Source organism: Parus major, chromosome 14, assembly GCF_001522545.3.
Source record: "Parus major isolate Abel chromosome 14, Parus_major1.1, whole genome shotgun sequence".
Lineage (NCBI taxonomy): Eukaryota > Metazoa > Chordata > Aves > Passeriformes > Paridae > Parus > Parus major.
In genome coordinates this window covers 6,211,147-6,230,621 of record NC_031783.1, presented here as the reverse complement: position 1 = coordinate 6,230,621, position 19,475 = coordinate 6,211,147, and the positions used below count along the sequence as shown (strand labels likewise).

The window sequence follows — 19,475 nt, the reverse complement described above, 5'->3', positions numbered from 1 at the left end:
CCCATAGTCTGTTTCACTGTTTCATTCTCTGAAGCATAAAGTAAGAATAACAATGTAAGAAGCTTGTTGTGATTGGCAATACACTGCCATAGTTAGAACATTTTGTTAAGAATACATTTTGTTTCTTAATAAAAGAAAGTTGAAAACCTGTTTATCTCTAATACCTTGATACTTAGAAAAATGGCAAAGCCAGGTGCACTGGCCTGGGCAAAGCTGACAGTCCTGGTCCAGAAGAACAAAAAGCTCCACATGGTCTTGCACCTTTCTATGTCTTTTTAAAATTTAATTTATCATGGATTGGTGTGATTCACTTGTCCTGCAGTTGTGAAACTTGGTGTTGCTCGTTAGACGTGTTCAAAGTACAAGTCTGTATATTGTCATATATCCCATTGTTGTCTCACAAATGAACTGCTGAACTGGATGGACTGGGGCTGTTGAATGCTAATAAAAATGTTATTTCTTAATTCCTGGCAGTTCACATAGAAATTGTCTTGGTTGATACTGAGGAAATACTGAACAGAATAAACTTGTTGCTGGCCTGCTCTTTGATTGGGACCAAAAGTAATGATCTTAACAGCCTGTGAACAAAACCATGGCCATCATTTGTGTATTGGTTGTGGCACATGAGAGATACAACAGACAGGTCTCCCCTGTGGTGACAGTGCCTTAACAGTTGTGCTGGCAAGGGAGGCTCTGTGTTGCAGAGTCCTGTATAGATTTGTCTGTATAGGATTCAAGGTCATAGTGACAATTTGTTCAGGAAATTTGTGGTTAAGGTAGTATAGACAATATATACATACACTTGTATCCACAGTACACAAAATGTCTTTGTCAAGTATAAGGCAATAGCTACAAATATAGCAATAGCTCCTTGAGAACAAAAGACCCACAGGACCTGAAAGTGCACATGGGGTGTTCCAGGGAAGTGAATAGTAATTTTCTTTATTTTTTTGTCTTTTTCTTAGAATGCTATATTACTTCAGTTTTATCAAGCAACCAGCGAAGATGTGGAAATAAGAATTGCTGCTTATTATATAGTAATGAAATGTCCACATGAAGAGTTATTTAAACAAGTACAAAACACTTTGCTGAAAGAAACATCCAGCCAAGGTCAGCCAAGCATCTTCTGAAGTCTTACATGTTCTTAATTCAATTCTTCAATGTGATATTTACTTTGCAGGTGTAATGGTACTAATCTATGTAAATTTTTATTTAATCTCAATGCTTTGTAAATTGTTTCTAAGTGATTGTTTGTATGATTGTGACATTTTATATTGCAGTTGTGATACTGTTAGTTTAGCAATAGTCAGTAAGGATTGACTTTTCATAGGATTAGTTCCTTCTACTGGCAGCATTTCATTCACTGCAGGCTCCTGAGAAAGCTGTATGGAAGAGCTTTGATGCTCACTGCATTACAAATACAAATGGATGACAGAAAACTGCATTTTGTTAAGCTGAGAAAGAAGCAAATGGCAGGAAAAAAAGTTGCAGTATTCTAAAATGGTTTCACCAGGTTCAGTGAAGGATACCTCTGGACTAATGCCTTGCATTTACATCTGTCAAGAAGAAGCAAACATGGGAAGGGTATCTCTGTTAAGACTGTTTGCAGGCAGATGAAAGCAGGCTCTGTCTGCTCTGTGTCTGGATCCTGGCCAGCCCTGCCTTGGAGCTGGTTCCATTTTCCAGGATGTTATGTCCGGACCAGTGTATCCTGCAGTGATTGTGAGTTCAGGCTCAGCATTGTGCTCACCTGCTGATGTGGCTTGTGGTTTGGAGGGCACTCATTCCTCTCTGATCAGAGTTCAGACAGAGAGAAATTGCATCCACCTCCAAAATCTTGTTAAGGTGTACCCTCAGTGACTGCTTCTGGTGACTCCATGCAGAAACTTTAATTTGTCCAATTCATGAAGGAGCTCTACAAGTCCATCCAAAATTTGTGTGTTTCAAACAATTTAATGCAGTACTCATGAAGAATCTTAATTTCTTTCCTTTGTCTTTTGTTGATGTGACAGCTAAATAATTTATATAATAAACTTAGGAATAACAAGCATGTTTGAAGGCATAGGGCACATGTTAGTTTTTAGTTCCACATTCAGAAAACAAAATGTGGAAAAAAAGAAATTGTGTTGTGAAAAAAGCAGTTGCATCAATATTCGGTGTCTGTGTATTGAACTAGCTCTGGAGCCTAATATCTTTTTATTTTCAGGAGACAAAAAAGCCTCTATTTAGGAACTAGACTCCAGAACATATGGAAAATATTTTCCCCCTATGACACAGCACATATGTGGCCAAATTGGAACTCCACAGTGTCATGTAGGAATGCTAGTTCTGACACACAGTTGTTTAATTGTATGTGCCTTTTTTGTTTTATATAAAGTGATGTTGCTGTAGGTCCATTAGACTGATTTTAATCATGCTGAAAATGAATGGATTATGTTGTGGTCAGGGGAATGGCTTAGAATTCATGATGGCATAAAAATAAAAATATTTCCTGTATCTGTTTTTAACAGATATTTCTTATAAATTTTTTCTGATTTCCACATGCTTTTCTTTGTTGACTTTTAGTGGGCTCCTTTGTTTGGAGTCATCTCTCTCAGCTCCTGGAGACGGATGATCCATTGAAGGAGCACCTTCGAGATTCTATTCCTGATGAAATTCTTAGCAAAGATTTTGACTGGGAGACATGGAAATACTCCTCATACTCTGATGTCACATTTCACTCAGGTACCTGGAGTTTTAGAACTTAATAGTTCGTAGCATGTGGCTTTTCTGACCCTTTACATATTGCTCCAGAGAACTTTGATTTTTATTATTTAATACTATCCAAATATGCAAATGTAATCTTGATTCTGCTTTGATTCTTAATTGGAGCATATAAAATGTATTTCCAGCAAACCAGATACCATGCACCTTTGCTTCTTGTGAGAGGAGACTAAGAACCAATGAACATTTAAGATTATTTTTGTGAACATCATCTTTTAATTCCTTCCTTAGTTAACTTCCTTTGCAGCAACAGGGGACTGGGATGTTTTTTCTTCTCCTGATTCATGTGCTGTCCTTGGTATAAGAAAAGAGTCAAACTAGTTCTTTCCTGTTTTACTATTTGTTCATTTGTTGTCAGTGAAAATTCTAAGTGATGTTTTTCAGAGTTACATCTTGGTTTTCTGTCCACTTTCTCCAGTGCATTCTTGTATCTTACGTATTATAGATGCTTTCCTTTTGATTCTAGTGAGATAATACCCAGTAATATCCAGTAAATATGGAATTCCAATAAATGGAAGCTACTTGCAGTAATGTGTTTGCTGTATTGAGAAGTTAAATAGTTTCACCTATTGACAATGTTTCATTCACCATCATCTTATTGAGTGGTGTAACAGTTTTCCAAAGAATTATGAATTTTGCAAAGAATATGAGACCTGATCTCCAGCTGACAGACATCTATTTTCCATTGCAGCTGGTGCAGGTGCAAATATGGAAGCATCAGTGGTCTTTTCTCCTACATCTTTTCTACCACGATCAGTCATGACAAATTTGACTGTTCACTTTATGGGACAGGCTATAAATCTCCTGGAGGCAAGTTTATGGATTTTTTTAATTGTGGGGCTTTTTTATCCCACTTCTCAAGTGACACTTGGTATATTGAAGTACAAAGAATTTTCTGTTTTCCTGTTGCAGTTCCTTTAGCAAAATGTGCTTTTCACTGTTGTAGCACAGTTCCCTCAGACTGGTGAGTCCTCTGTGTAACAGGCTTAGTCAAAATAAAAGCACTGTCAGGCTGCTAGGGCCATGCACTAGGAAAGTGACTTAGCTCTTGTTGATTCAAATGAAACCTTAAAATCATTGCTTCCTGAGACTGCTCTAGCTCCTGTCTAGGATAGTAAGATCCCTTTTCTTGATGTACAGTGGAAAATGGATTGGCTCGGGTGCACCATTCCTTTAATACAGAGATAGACTCATTTGTTGTTAGCTGAAGTCACTGTTTTAGTGCCATTGGGCATCCAGTGCTGGGGACATTTCAATGACCTACCTGTGACCCCATCATCTTTATCTGCTGTGCCAGGTAATAATGTGCACATGAAAGGAAAAAAATATTTAATGTAGCTCTCAGATCTCAAGTTTAAGCTTGCAAGGAAACAGAATTATTTTTTTTTCAGTGCCACATACCCTGGATTTATGTGTGTTAGTAATTCTGTTTAAGCAAACTTCCAAACAGAATCTTATTTCAGAGTATGAAAAGGGTGTGTGAGTGTTTTCCAGCCAAAATACTGTTTTTAACATGCCAGAATAACAGTATCCCCTTCTTGCCCATCATGGTGTAAGTGAACTGCAGTACCTGAATGAAAAAGAATTTTTGTTTTGGACTGGGCTTTACATATCTAATTTTTATGGGAAGATTTAATACTGAAATACCCAGTATTGAATACTGAAGGAAGTAGAATGCTTAACTTTGTAGACTACTGTAGTCTTGCTTGGCAAATCTTTTATGTTGGTTACATCTGGCTGTATATTTGATATTCTGCTTTAGAACTGGCCATGGCCTATACATGTCACTGTCAGACTTTTCACTGCTACATGTTTTTCACTAGGTTGGTGTACGATTGGAGAATGCTGAAACTCTTATAGAGAGGCGTTTTGGGCCGAAATCTTCTACTTTCAGTGACTATTTTTTTGCAAACACTGATGAAGGAAACCACAAGGCAGAAACCCCAGTGGAAACAGCAGAGAAAGTCAAGCAGAGGAACCCAACATTGAAGCGATACAGCCCCACTGATCATCTTGTGAGCAAGTCTGGCAAGCCAAAGCTGAGAAAAACTAACCAAAATTGTCTTGGTAGAAAATACAGTAAGATGAATGAGTTAGTCAAAAAGGTAACTGAATTTGTAGATCTTGCAAAAATCAATGACTTTTCCCAGTTAAACACAGGGCCCCATCTCACATTGGACAGGTGCTCTGGATTACTGTGACTCCTTTGCATAAAGCACGTATAACTTGTTCTACTCAGCTGCAGAAAATACAGAGCAGCAAAGAGCCAGATCTTTAGTTTTTTTCAGATTGTTTTATTGTCTCAAAACAGTGACATTCAGCCATGGAATTATGTTGCCTGTATTTTGGGCTTCCTTTTATTATTTTGAGCTCTGGTCCCTTTTATGCTGATGTCCTTTTGTCTATTGACTGCTGTGCCAGTGTAAACAGCTGCTTGATGTCGAGTTCCTGAGTCCAGTTGTTTGCAGTCTGACTTCCCAGTTTGATGTCAGATGTTACATTGATGCTTTGTGAATTTACTCGTTTTTGGAGAGAGCTATGTTTTATGTACACAACAGGAAAGCTCTAAGAATTGACTTCAACTGTTGTTTAGCTGTATTAGCTGGAAAACTCAGGGGCTGTGATTCATTTAGTTTGTATTAGATCATCTCTTTCCTTGGACTCATCTTCTAGGGTTTCTTCTTAGAGAATAAGCTTATGATTATGTTGTGTTGCTGTGGTATCATAGAACTGTAAGGAGAGAAAATGTAAATTTTTTACTTCCTAGCAGTTTATTTAGCAATCAAGGAATCCCTAATGTTATTTTGAGATTGTATTTTTCAAAGCTCCATCTGTTTGTGGGTATGCATTGCAGTATTTCTTCTTTGCCTATCATCTTAGGACTGGATATGACCAGTGTTCATAGTGACAGCCAGCTTGTGTGCTATGAAGCTCAAGTGTAGCTACTAATCCAGGGTCTTAAGTGGTCCCTGAAGTACTTGTAAAAGGGAGCCTATAGCATAGCCTGCATTGAGGAATTGTTTCTTGGGAGTTTGAAAGGAAATTATAACTCCATTCCCTTTGATTTCTTTTTTTATCATGTCAGTTCACTGAGAGAACAGTAAGAAAGAAGGTGCTGAAATGTGAGCTAAGCGTGAAAATCTTTGGAAATGAACTTAGCTTCTTAGATTGTGAAGATTTAAGAAAACATATGAAACGTTATTCCTTAAATCTGGCTGAGTTGGCTGTCAAACTTCTGAAGGTAAAAGGAACCTTTTTTGTATTTGAAAGTAAACATCTTGAGAAACTGCTTTCTGACAGATAAATAAAAGATACAAAATATTATTTCTTGTTTCTCTAAACTGAACTCTTAAAAAGACACCAGTGTATATTTGGTTTAAACAGCATTTGGTACATAAGGCAGACTTGTTCTGCTGTCTAATGGTTCTTACCTCTTGCTTCTCTCATTCAAATCCATCCATGCATAAATGCAAATTCTTTTTTTTAACTGGAGTAGGAATGGTGTCTGACTCATGCCATTGCCATAGGCAGGCTTTGGGCTGCTTTCTTTATGTCCCAGATCAGCTCAGGTAAAAACGCTTTTACAATATACAGATGCAGTCAAAAATTATATCTGGAAAAATTCTTGAATGCTAACTCTATTATGCAAAATAAAATTCTGGGTTTTGTTTGTGTTTTACTCATCACAGGGGCAGGAGATTCAGTTTAATAAAAGGATGAGTTTGGCGACTGAAGAACTGCAGTTTCCAGCAATTTCAGGCTTTCCTATTCAACTGGCAATCAATGCCTCAGCAGCAATCAACATAAAAATCAAAGGGACTGCAGATTTCAAACAGCAGTCCAATTTCTTTCTAAATGGATATATCAAGCCAAGGTATTAACTGCTGCAAATGTGTCCCTTTCACATGTCCCTGATGTAAAGTAGCAATTCTTGATGTGAAAGTTTTGTGTGAATGCCTATTAATTAATTAGGAGATTGCTGAAGAACAAAAACAGTCATCAGCCTTCTGTTGCTGAATGGTTGCCATGGTGTAGGGGCAGCAGTGTTTTCCTGTCCTGCCTGTCTGATTTTGAACTCTTGCTGTGTTAATCCAGTACTGGTTTAAACTGACTATTCCTCTCTACCTCTAAATCAAACTCTGGAATTCTTGCATGCAGTTGATTTTTTGAGTGCTTTACCTGTGACAAGTGGATTTTTCTCAGGATCAAACATGCTGTTACAGGTTATGGATGTACAAACCAATGGAGGATTTAACCCTGTGTTTCCTTACTTGGCTATTTTAGCTTTTGTACATACTGAATACATTACTAAACTTCACTTAGTGCTGTACAGACAGTAAGAAATTTGCCCTGTGATACTCAGTTCTAATTGTTTTCTCTTTCTTAATATTTCATGCTCAAATCTGCATTTAAATCCCCTCCTTAGGAGATACAGTAAAATTATAATTCATGTTAGAAAGTGTGTGTTGGTGTACATGCAATCTTTTCAGTTACTTCTGAAACAAAATAGTTCAGGATTTTAACCATGGAATATATTGTGCTGCAGCATCAAATTCTGTGTATTTATTGAAGAGGTTTAAATTAAGTGCTTTAAAAAGAAACTGCATTTCATATAAGGATATGTACATGAATCTTTTAACAGTGCATTTGTCCAGCTTTCTGTCCAAATGGGAATTGTGGGGACTCTGGGACAAGCTGGCCTAAAGTGGTTAACAGGAATGAGAACATCTACTAGTCTTGATGGGGGAATCCAGGTGAAGAAAGGGAAAGAGCTCAAAGTTTTCTTGAACACTCCAGAAGAATCTATGGAGATAATTAATTTCAGGTAAGATTAAGCAAGGGCACCTTCAAAAACAGTAGCTGTTAACTTTCTTGAATATAACTGAGACTTTTGTTTAAATATTGCTGTAACTTTAGCATAATTGGTTTTAAGTTATTGTTCAAAATTCTTGGTTGCAGCTCTAAACTCTACTTCAGAATGGTGGATGAGACGGAAGATATAGATGTCTTCCAAGATCACACAGAAACCAGATCTTGCACTAGGGAGGAAGGTGAGTCCAGCTATTATGTTTGTCTTGGAAAGGAATTCTGAAATATCTGTAACAGATAATTTTATTCAGTAGAGTTTCTTTTTTCACATATTATTTCTGAAAGGTCTACAGTGCAAAGTTAATTTTTGTGTTTTCTTTGTTTGCTCTTCTAACTGAATGTTCAACGGTTGTCTTCCATCAGTGTCTGAGATTATTGGCTGGCAGCTGTGTTCTGAAATGTCCTATCCTGACCCAGCCAGTGGTTTGGTTTTCCCCCTCACTGGACCTTTGAGAGTGGCTGTGACATTAACTAAGCAAGACAGAGGCCTGCAGCAGTATGTGGTGGAAGCTGCCTATGACTGTATAGCTCAGGTACCACTGGCACACTGGACTCTGGCTTTAGTTTTCAGTTTGCCATTCTGGTGGCAGAGTGGTGTATCTTAGTACTGTGTGTTCAACCCTCTGGATTCCAAGCTCTATGTTATTAATTTCATTCCCAGTATAGTGGGAAGATATGTTGAACATAAATTACTGATGCTGATAGAAGGTACATACTCTTTTTATCTACAAAACAGTGCACATAAACAATGTGTTGTCTCTGTATTAGAGATTGTTTTGTAAATAGTGTGCCAATGAATAATGTGGTTATCCTTTCTTTCTTTCTTTTAGGAGAATTCATGGATCCCAAGTGAAGCTGTCTTTCACTTCTTTGTTGGGACTCCAAAGTCAGACTTGAAAAGAGATATTGGTGTTGATATAAGTTTTAGTGTCCCACAGAAGAAATTCAGAATCCAATTTATACAACCTAAGAAAAAAATTGAGATGGATGGTAGGTTTTTCAACTAAGAGTCTGATCACCAGCTAATATCAGTTAGGAGAACTTCATTACAATTAACTGAGAAATATCAGTATATTTCACTCACTAATCTAATACTGAAAGTGCATTAATATATGATAACTGTTCAGTTTACTGCTTTAGGTAGCACTCATTCCCAATGGAGTTTGCATCTTGGTTAACACTATATTTTGCACAGTCAGAAGTTCAGTACCTGGTTCATAAAGTCATATTAGAGAAGAAAGCTATTACCAGGATTGATGAAACGAGGGCTAAAGAACATGGTGGATTGTTCTGACATCTTTTACATATGCTGAACTTGCCGTATTGGTCCAGTTTGCTGTGTTCTGTTAGTTATGAGATGAAGTTATGTGTTGCTAAATCAATGAAGTACTGACTATGAGAGTGCCATGCATTGTAATAAAAAATAACAATCACAGTGTAACATAGAACACAAAATCTACAAACCCATTGAGGAACTATAAACTGACAAATTAATGGTAATAGTATAGACAGCATATTTCAGCTTCTTTGGCATGCTGGTAAAATGATGTTTTATGTTGATATATTCTACCATATTACATATTTAGATTTTTCCACTCCTTTTTTTTTTAATTCTTTTTTTTTTCTTCTTTTTTGATCCTGGTGATTTCCAAATGGATTGCAAGGGAGCTTTACCACTGTGCAAGGCTTTGTGTGCACAGCATTCTGAGCTCCTGAAATGTCTCCACAGCACAACACAACCTACAAGTTTTAGCACAGGTCTAAAGAAAGTGCATAAATCAGTTCCAGGACTAAGCTGTGTTTGTTTGAGACAGCTTCATTGCCTCTTCCCAGTTATTCTCCTCAGAATATCCTTCCAAAATTACTAATTTATTCTGAAGACACTTTGCAAAATGCCTTTGCAAATTTTGATATTTTTTTCCTTTGAGCTGGTATTTATTATGTTTTTAATCACTCTATATCTATTGTTCATAAGAAGAACATCTGCCATTTCAAATACAATCTGATAAAGCCTCACTGAACATTAAAGAAAAAGTAAACAGTTTTCTTTTTCTTTAAGGGAGGATTGAGTTTTCTAAAAGTTCCCAAGTTGGACACCTGGAACTGATAGTGGATGACCAAGATGTGTATTACATTAAGGTATGTTTGCATGTCATGAGCTGTCATGATAGGATGAATACTTACATAAAAGCACAGAAAAGAAAGGTAGTGAAAATACACATATTGAAAAACAGTTTTGTGAGCAATCCATCAGAGAAATTAGCAGTTGTCCTTATTACATATTTTTGAGCTAGACTCAGTGCTAAATTTCAACCTAAATCTCAGTGAGACTGCCAATATTTTCAGTAACATCCTATTAATTTCTGGCCTGATATTGCAACATTGGTAGTGATTTCAGTCCTAAAACCAGCAGAAGCTGAAGGAAGTAGCCTCTTGCACCACTGTGACCTCTGTGTAACTGGAAAAACAAATCCATCCTTCCTCCCCATTATTTATCAATGGCAAGCTTTAGGCTTTGTTGAGTGTGGAAGGCTTGTTGTTAGATGTATAGAAAAATGTGTATTTTCTTTCACCTCTCATCTCATTTCTGAAACACCCAAGTCTACACTATTGCTTTCTTAAAACTTTTGTTGTTGAGGGGCTTGGGGTTTGCTTTTTGATTTGTTTGTTTGTTCTAGGGAATGGCAGATTTGCAGATGCTGAGTGGAGAGCAGAGATACATGACCCAGCTGGAGGTAAAGCTGATAAAGCAAAGCAGTCCTATCATTTTGTCAGGAAACATCACTAAACAGCTTGGCAAGAAGATAGCTTTTTCAGTATCTCTGAATAATTTGTTGAAGGATGCTGCATTTCTTTCAGGTTAGAGGACAGTAAGTATTTGGCATATAAATGCAAGTTCTGGAGCCGTTATTTGTTAGGGTTGCTTGATTTTGGACATTTACTCCTAAAATTGCTTTCAAATCCATAAAGACTGCTTTTTAAAATTACTATCCTGCATAAATTAATACAAATATGTATATTTTAGAATAAAAGAAATTTTAAATAAAAGTCTGTTTTGAATTACTGTTGGAAAGGGTGGAGGAAATAAGATATAAGGAATTACTTAACAAAAACCTGCCAAAAAATAACAGCTGTTTTTCACTTTTGTTAGTACAAAACAATGCAGAAACGTATATTTGTAGCTAAATGTCTTTTAAGATCTGCTGTTCTAAAAATCTTAGTCTTTTTTTCTCACAAATAAGCTAAGAGAAAAATACAAGAGTAAGTGTCAGAAAGAGAGCCTTAATATTTGTATAACATCAATACATTAAAATAATACAGTGAAATAAATTTATGTCTAAGGCTCTCATTTTGACTGGAATGCCATAGGGTTATAAGTACTTTCAAACAGAACTAACTTTTAAGGAATGCAGAAGGCCAGTTTGTTTCTTAGGAAATGATCTTTTGGTGAAGTTTTCATCCTTAGCATTCACGTGGATTGCCAGTGACTGCATCCAAGCCAGTTTCTGGTGTGATTTTAAACTCCTAGCACCTGAGAACTTGGCTGCACCAGTTGTGCTGCTGCAAAGCCACAGCCTTGCTCTGACTTCATGTAGAGGTGGACATCCACATGTTCACATGTTAGGGCTTAATTAATTAAAAGATCTGCCTGTCTAAATTTATTTCCTTTGAACAGCAGCTTTGACTGGATGCATTTCAATAAGCTTGAAGCAGGTTGTGAGAAGCGTGGTCTGCAGGCTGTCTGTGGAGATGGAGAACGACACTGAACACCCAGCTCTGTATCTTTTTATCTGTTTACTACACAGGGAGTTCATCATGGTGGAGGGACTGAATGCCCTTTTGGTTTTTCCCACTGTAGTATTTCTTTAACTAGCTGAAGTAACTTCAAGTTCTACCGCTGCATAATCATTTCAATTCTTTCTGTAGCACTTCTGGAGAAAAAGGTTGATGATAAGCTGAGACAGTACTCATTGGAAGGGGAGACTCACATTCCAGGTGTTCTTGGAGTTAAAGCTGTCGCTCTTCTCCAGCAGCGTGAGGGATTGTGGTCCCATGGTCTGCGGATAAAATATGGACTCCTAGGTACACTGAAAAAGAGGGAAAGTAAAAGTATTCTGTAATACTAATTTTACTAACACCTCTGTGTTTAGAACACAATAGAAATATTTCAGCTAATTTTTAAACTGTGATCTGAAACTTGGAACAAGTTTCTCTTTTCAGTTTTTATTATTAGAGTCTGCATATAAAACCAATTTTTTTTTAAATGGGCTTTTCACAAGCATATCCATCATTTGATTAAAAATCACTTTTTTAGTGAGAATTGCTCCTAATTAATTCGTGTTTTCAGATGTTTGTATACATGCACTGAATAACATGAGGAGTGGTTTCTAGGAAGCAGCTGACTGTGCTTGCCAGGCTGCAATATAGAAATTGTGTTAATTTTGTGGGACAAAGCAGGTGAACATCAGTACAGTTATATCAAAGTGCTGAATCCTTGTAGAAGCTAATCATGATAAATATTATAGGGGGATTGTTTATGCTAACTCTGTTGCACCTTCAGAGTATGTAGCAATATGAATAATAAAGTTTTCTTGAACTTACACAGACATGACCTCATAATTTTGCTAACACTGGCATGCTGATCACAGTATTTTATAAACAACAATCAAAACATCCCTGAACACTTAAACAGTACCTTAAGATGCCTGGCTGTAGCTATGTAATTGTGAAGTTAGATACTTGGAGTATAGTTACATTTTAGTTTAAACCCAGTTTGACAACTATTCTACCTGAAGTAGTCAGCAAATACTTCCTTGGAGAAGTTCTGGATTTTTCATTTTAAAAAGTAATCCTACTTATTAGGTGGAACTTCACATTCATTATTTTAATTTCTTATCAGTGTCCAGAAGGGCTGGAAGTTCATTATTTTTTTAAGATGAAATGTCGTGCAATGTCATGATGTTGGGAGCTTGGTGGTAACAGAAAATCACTAAATATTGTGTGATACCAAGAAAGCTGCAAAGCTTGATCACGATTAGTTTGTAGTACTTTTACTTCAGCCAGGTAAAATTCTGTTTAAGTAATGAAGTTTGTACTTTCCTTTGGATTTGTAGGATGAATTAACAAGTATATAGCTATAAAAATAGACAAATCTCACTTTGGTGTTCTGAAAAACAGAAATCTTTGAAATCAGTGCCAGATTTATACTACTAACATTTTGAAAGATTAATTCTGATTTACTTGAGTAGGTAATTCTGTGATTTAACTTGAGCAGGAGAGGCAAAAACCCCTTGCCACGAGTGCAGTACACAGCAGAAAGTTCAGGTGGAGCTGGGTGCACAGGGCTTGTACAGACTGGAGCTGGACCATCAGTTTCACTGTGTGCAGGCTCCCACCTACAGCCACCAGGTGGGTGCTGAGCCAGGCACTCTCTGTGCTGGGCACGAATGAGAAAGAATTCACAGCAAAAAGGCAATGCCCTCTTCTTTAGGTTCACCTGAAACATGAAGTGTGTGCATCTTGGATTTCCTCCCTGATGGAAGTGAACTATGGGAAACACTGGGATGAAATAAACAACAAGAAAAAACTGCTGATCAGCCAAGCCTTAAAGAACAGTTCCAGTTCATCTGTAGTTAGCTATTTCATGGAGGTAATAGTGATGATAGAATAATTAATAGAAAATTAATAGAAAAGTAAGACCTTCAATTCAAATATTTAACAGACAGACTAAGAATAAATTTTGAAATTTTTTTTATTGCAACCTTTTTTTTTGTAAATATGGTATGTACTAATACTATAAGGCAAGTACCCAGACCTTATAATTTTGAGGTAGGTGAGGTCTTAGCCCAGAGGCACTGAGATCTCTGACATTTGCTAGAAGATAAACTTTGCAGATACTGGAAAAGTTGGAGTATAATTTGGTCTGAGGTTTCTGCATTGTTAACTCCTATAAAATGATTGTAGAGATTTATAAATGCTGCTTTGCTGACACAATGTAGAAGGAGGGTGCAGATTATAATAACTCAGGCTATTTTAGCATTTTTCTTTTTTAATCTCCTGTAATTGTAACAAATGTGTATTAAATAAAACTCAGTCTATAACTGGAGACCATGCATGAAAATCCATAGTGAATAGCAAATGTGCAAAGGCAGAAGCTGTGACCTTCTGCTTCTGTGTGTGTGTAACTTATACAGCCTTGAAAATGGGGTCTTGTTTTTATTTAAATTTGCTTCCCTTCTTTTCCAGTTTACCATGCAAGTCCTGGAAAAACAAGTGAATTATAGAACCCAGCTGCAGCATTTGCACACCTCTCATGTGTATTTGCAGAGCAGCACCAACTTTGAGGTGCAGTATAATGACCATGTACCATTTGTGGCTGGGCTGCACTGGAAGGATGCATCCAGAAATGGCCTGAAGAAGTGGGAAGGTGAAGTACCACAAGCCATTTCCAGTCTGTAATTAGAAAAGCAAGCATTGTAAGCTACTGACTGCCAGGATTTTCTGAGTAGTTTTGCATGAATGTAACAGAATGATAAAGATGTTTGTTGGATGAGAGAGACCCTGGAGGTTGTCCAGCCCAGCTTCCTGCTCCAATCAGGACTGTTTCTAGCAGTAGATCACATCTGTTGTGGCTTTGTCTAGCTGAGTTTTTGAAATCTCCAACCTATCACAGCCTGGCTGGCTGGCGTCTTCCAGCAGTTCCATTTACACTAGTGAAGGACAGTAATTTCATTATATATAACCCAGAGATTTTAGCAATTGGAAGAGAAAATGTTGATAGTAGCATTTTAGCTTTTAAAATCTGGAACGCTTGGATCTTATAAGCATTGATGTGGAGTTAGAATCCAGGTAGTTTGAAATCTCATGTTTCTGCCAACTTTAATATATGTCCCTTGCAGGTGGATTCAATATAGACACCCCATGGCTCTATCTGTACACAGCTCACAAACTGCACCAGCCTCAGCATTCTGCTTATTTACTGACATCTGAGCTGACAGCTGGAAAAGCTCTCTCTGTTAAAAACCTTGTACTGGAACTATTCTATAAAGATCGAGACAATGAGAAGGAAGGAAAAGTTCACATTTACACACCAGATACCACATACCTGCAGGTTGGTGACATGGTGCTTCACAGAGTGTATGGCTGTGGGGACAGGGCTCTGTGCTGTCACCATGCCCTGACTCTGGTTTCTAAGCTTCCTCATTTATTTTAGGCAGTGCTATGCAGTAGAGGTTTAAAACTGATTACATCATAGTTGCTTTGCATTAAGCAATGTGTTGGACTTGTATCACTATGGAATTTGACTTATGTTTATGATTAAGATGTTCCTTTACCAGCTTTTCCTCCTTAGGTCACTACTGCTTCATGCATAGCCATGGAGGAATGTAAGAAAGGTTCTTCAATGAGAAAAAAGTGTTCATCAGCTATTTAGCTTTTTGTCTCTCCTTTGCTTGGAGGAGATAAAATAAACTTTGAACTCTGTATGGTAATTTGGAGTATTTTGATAATGGAGAAGCTGACACACATTTCTAATAGTTCTTGTAAATGATCATTCTGTCACCTCTCTGCTGTGCTGGTGCACAATGGAATGCTGTCTGTCCTGGCTCAGCCAGACTAATGTCTTTGTTTTTTAGGCATCCACAGTTAATCGTATTGGGAGGAATGTTCTGCACAGCTATAGTGAAATGATCTCTCTGTGGAATCAGCTTGTGAAGAATGAGATTCATTTGGAGAATAATGAACGAGCCAAACTTCTCTGCTTTAAGATAAAGAGTACAAAACAGGAATTTAACTTCACAGCCAACTATCAGAATCTGCCAACGGTGAGAAAGAAAAACAAAAGCAATTTTTTTGACTCTGCACTCTCTTCCTGAAAGATGTTATTGCTAGTGTTGAAACTTAAACCCTTCCAGTACTGCATCTATTTCTGTCTGTTTTGACAGGTTGCAGTGTAAATCTAGATTCAAAAAGAAAACAAAAACTTGTGTGGAATAGTTTGGAGTACTTCTCTCCTATTAGGGAGCCCAAACAGTCCTCCAGGGAGGAGAGGGTGAAGACAGACAGCGTGACTAGAAATAGAGCTGAAGATGTGATTACTCACAAATTCATGCAGATGTATGAGAGGTGTGGAAGATTCTACTGTCTTGGAGAATCAGAATATCTTGCCTGCTAGTGAGCATGGTAACAGCCCAGGTTTATATGCTATTTTAATCTCTACATCCCTTCCAGTCTTAAAATAATTTTTGCTTTGCTTGATGTCTGTGGCACAGGAAGGGTAATCAGCAGTTTCTCCTCGAAAGAGGTACTTTGATCAGTTACTTTGGTCCATTCACACCTTGCAGGAAGGCTTAAAAAGTGGTTTTTTTAAACATAACTTTGAAAATGTTTTTTCCATGCTTTGAAAATCCAGTTTGGTTATTTATGTACCGGAGCTCACTTCTGTTGCAAATAGGGGGCACTCAAGTGATACATTAAGGGGCGTTTGTCTTCTGTTGGAGTCAATTTTCTACTGATGGCACTTTTAATCCTCTGAGAGATTAATGGAAATCTGGACTTAAACTGCAGCAGAAATGGTTTGGTCTGTAAAGTGACAGCCTGTTGAACAACATGGTTTCCATATGAATGCAGTAAATCTGATGCAATTATCCTTTCCTGTTCTGGTCTCATGATCTGAGTGCAGCCTAAGAAGACAAACATTTCTGTGAAGATTGTATGGAGAGATTATAAAAGTCTGCCTGTCATACTGCAGTGTGAAGGTCAGATAAAAGAGCTGAGGAAGGAGAAGATGCTCTACCAAAAACGTGCAACCCTCCATTTCAGGTTTAGTATTCTTATTTCTGTCTTTTAAGAATGTTTTTGGCCTAAATTTAATGTGCATCTTGATGCTCTTAGGAAATGTTCTGGACTTTACAAAGTACAACATGCACAAAGTCTGTTTGTTCCATCTGGCTCCCTGAACTTATTCAAGCACAGCAGATTTATGGGCTGGTTATTTGCCTCCATTAGCTTTTGGCCTCTTTACTTAAATGACAGTGAACAAAGCTGTCAAAGGCAACAGATCACATGTACTGTGACATGATTGCTGGCAACTCAGCGAGGCATATAGCCTCATTTCTTGAAAACAGTAGGATTTATGGTGTGTCCAAACTGGGATGTGGTGAGAAGTTCCAAAATGCAGATCTGATTCTCTGTGCCATCCATGTGCCTTTTTCCTAGTCCTTAGGCATTATGTAGCCATTCTAAAGCCAGAGGTATCCTCTTAAAAGATGTAACAAATGGTCTTGTTTAGATTTTGGAATATTCTTCCATTTTCTGATGAGAATGAGTGTGCTTCTTCTACATATTGGCTGTCCCTGAAATTTCTCTCTTCATTATCCATTACTGAAGCCCAGCCTGAAGGCCTTGGTAAAAGTGTATGCTCAGATTAGAGACAACTGGATCACCTCTGGGGAAACCTCAGCTTTCTTAAGGCACAGCAGCATCAACAGGAGTGCACAGGCTGCCTTAGGAACCACTGTGTAGCTCATAGATAATTAAAACACTGGGAAGTGTCCTTTCAGTAAAAAAATATGTAAATGAACAGCTGTAGTAGGTATTCTAACATGTGTAAAGGCAGTCCAGTGTCTGCTTATAAAGGTTTGTGCATGCTTCCAAGAGGTTTGACTAAGTAAAAGTGTAGAAATATTTTATAAAGTCCATAAAACATTACACTGAAGAAGTAAACTGCTCCTAGAGCTGTGTAGTGTTGAACATCTGTTGCAGGATTCTTGGCATGTAGATACTGTTTCTACAGAAAACATAAGATGTGGATAGGTAAGATTTTCAAACCTGCCAGGAGCTTTGGGATACTTTCTGTATTCGAAATGAAGTATTGGCCATGCAGGTATAGAAGATGTATGTGCTGGTTATGCATGTCAGAATTTTGGAGCAGCACCTTCCCCCAATGCTTTTCCAGGCATTTACCAAATTCAGGATAGAAACTCTTTCAAAAATTCAGGTTAGCGTGTGGAGTTTGTATGCAGTTGTAATTATGCTCTTTAGTTTCTTAAGTGTCCAGTCCTATGTGTTTTATTTCTGTACTTGACAACCTGATGGTAACTGATAATTTTGGGTTCAAGTTGAACTCTTTGTGATTTCTTTTTGTAGTTGTCTATTAAGATCTTTTACACTATGTTTATTTTTTTTTCCAGGCATCCTTTTAAAGTGCCCTTTCTGCAGAGCTTCCTTCTGCAGGAGACATTTACTGTTGACAAAAAGCAAAAACATTATTTCATGGAAACAAAAGTTTTGATAAATGGGGTGGAGGAAACAGTTCAGACCCTTATACTTGGCTACCAACCTGAAAACCCCTATGTGAGTTATCCAGGAACTTCCTTTAGTATGATTTACCAAAACAACCAGCAAATGAGTGGTTTATTGAATATTACTTATATTCCTTGCATTTTATCTCAAACTTCTTTTTAGATTTGTGCTGGCTTAATTCATCCTTATAACTACAGGATGTTTCCCAAAGATGTTGAAATGTGCATTTTAACTCTAAGTCATCAAAGTGTGAGTAAATTTCCCGTTAGATTCAGTTAGGAGATGTTCGTTACCTGCTTATTTACACTTTGTCTTTTCAGACTTCAATTGCTATAGGTCTTTAGTTCCTTGCCATGCATCTAAGGCAACCAAAATATTCAGAGGATGATTACGTCCTTGGTACCTCCTTAACTGTGCATGATAATATGTTGTGTAGTAATCTATGATAAGAATACTTCATATATAATTTTTTTGAGTATTATTATGCATGAGTGTTATTAATAAAACAAGTACTGGGATAGAATGGATTCAGGATTCTCACCCTTATCTAGCTGTATCTATTAATTTTTCTTGCCAAATGTAGCTATTTTTTCCTCATTTTCTTGTTTTTCATTCTGAACCAAAACATAATAGTTTGCAACTCTTTCATTTTTCATGATGTGTAGGGAAGACTTCCCTGTTGTTTCATTATACACATGGTTAGTGCTCAGTGCCCTTTGCTTACTCCCATTCTTAACACACAGGTGAAGTATGAGCTTGAGACTGTCTTAAAAGTGAATAAGGAAGATGTTCTCAGTTTTCTAGGGAGATATCAGGACAAATCCAGTGAGGCAGATTTTAGACATCTTTTACACATGGATGTGACACACTCATTCCAGGTATGGATGGTTTTAATTTTTGGTATTTTATTTTTTATGTCTTGGTAACTGTTTCACTATATTGTCTTTAGAATTATAATTGTTTGATGCTGGTAAATGTCCTAATCCAAGCGAGTCCTGGCCCTGATAAATAACTGTAGGTATCTCAGCAGGTTCAGTTATGTTCAATAATTTGTGTCAATAATCCCTTGTAAGGCATACATTGGCCTTTTTGTTCATGCTTTTTTTACTGCTATCAATATATTTTTCAGTATCTTGGGATAATACTGGTAAAATTTGATACAAACACTTCTTGTATGTATCACTCACTTCATGCTAAAAGTTCAGACACTAAATCACATGAGGCAGTTGGGGAGAATGCGATGTTCTGTTCTAATACTTTACTTTGTCAAATAGCTGGAGTTTCCACAAGCAATGGGCCTAAGTGGGGAGCTGTTTTCCAGGCAGACTAAACTGGAACACTTTGACAGTGGTGTGAGTGTAAAAGTCATCATCAACAAGAACGTGTCTTCACAGGTCAGTCCCCTGGTGATTACAGTCTTGTTGCTTGAACTTGAAGATTTGCAGTTCATACACTCAATGACTACAATTAAGAGGTGTAAATTGTTAGGGAAACAGTTAACTTTTGATGCTTAGAGTTTATTCTGGCTAGATAGCTAAATG

General features: G+C 37.3%; 1 protein-coding gene across 1 annotated transcript in view; it reads left to right on the top strand.

Moving 5' to 3' along the window:
• Positions 1–19,475, top strand: part of LOC107211146 — a 73,947-nt gene that overhangs the window by 18,779 nt on the left and 35,693 nt on the right. Inside the window, exons 14-37 of the mRNA XM_033517999.1 lie at positions 966–1,110; positions 2,566–2,724; positions 3,455–3,674; positions 4,199–4,238; positions 4,587–4,868; positions 5,849–6,004; positions 6,453–6,637; positions 7,406–7,588; positions 7,723–7,814; positions 7,996–8,165; positions 8,463–8,622; positions 9,692–9,771; positions 10,311–10,491; positions 11,560–11,715; positions 12,908–13,041; positions 13,124–13,282; positions 13,879–14,059; positions 14,532–14,743; positions 15,267–15,491; positions 16,313–16,452; positions 17,823–17,985; positions 18,097–18,183; positions 18,678–18,812; positions 19,209–19,328. Coding sequence (XP_033373890.1) covers positions 966–1,110; positions 2,566–2,724; positions 3,455–3,674; positions 4,199–4,238; positions 4,587–4,868; positions 5,849–6,004; positions 6,453–6,637; positions 7,406–7,588; positions 7,723–7,814; positions 7,996–8,165; positions 8,463–8,622; positions 9,692–9,771; positions 10,311–10,491; positions 11,560–11,715; positions 12,908–13,041; positions 13,124–13,282; positions 13,879–14,059; positions 14,532–14,743; positions 15,267–15,491; positions 16,313–16,452; positions 17,823–17,985; positions 18,097–18,183; positions 18,678–18,812; positions 19,209–19,328 — 3,765 coding nt within the window. The remainder of the gene's footprint in view (positions 1–965; positions 1,111–2,565; positions 2,725–3,454; positions 3,675–4,198; positions 4,239–4,586; positions 4,869–5,848; positions 6,005–6,452; positions 6,638–7,405; positions 7,589–7,722; positions 7,815–7,995; positions 8,166–8,462; positions 8,623–9,691; positions 9,772–10,310; positions 10,492–11,559; positions 11,716–12,907; positions 13,042–13,123; positions 13,283–13,878; positions 14,060–14,531; positions 14,744–15,266; positions 15,492–16,312; positions 16,453–17,822; positions 17,986–18,096; positions 18,184–18,677; positions 18,813–19,208; positions 19,329–19,475) is intronic.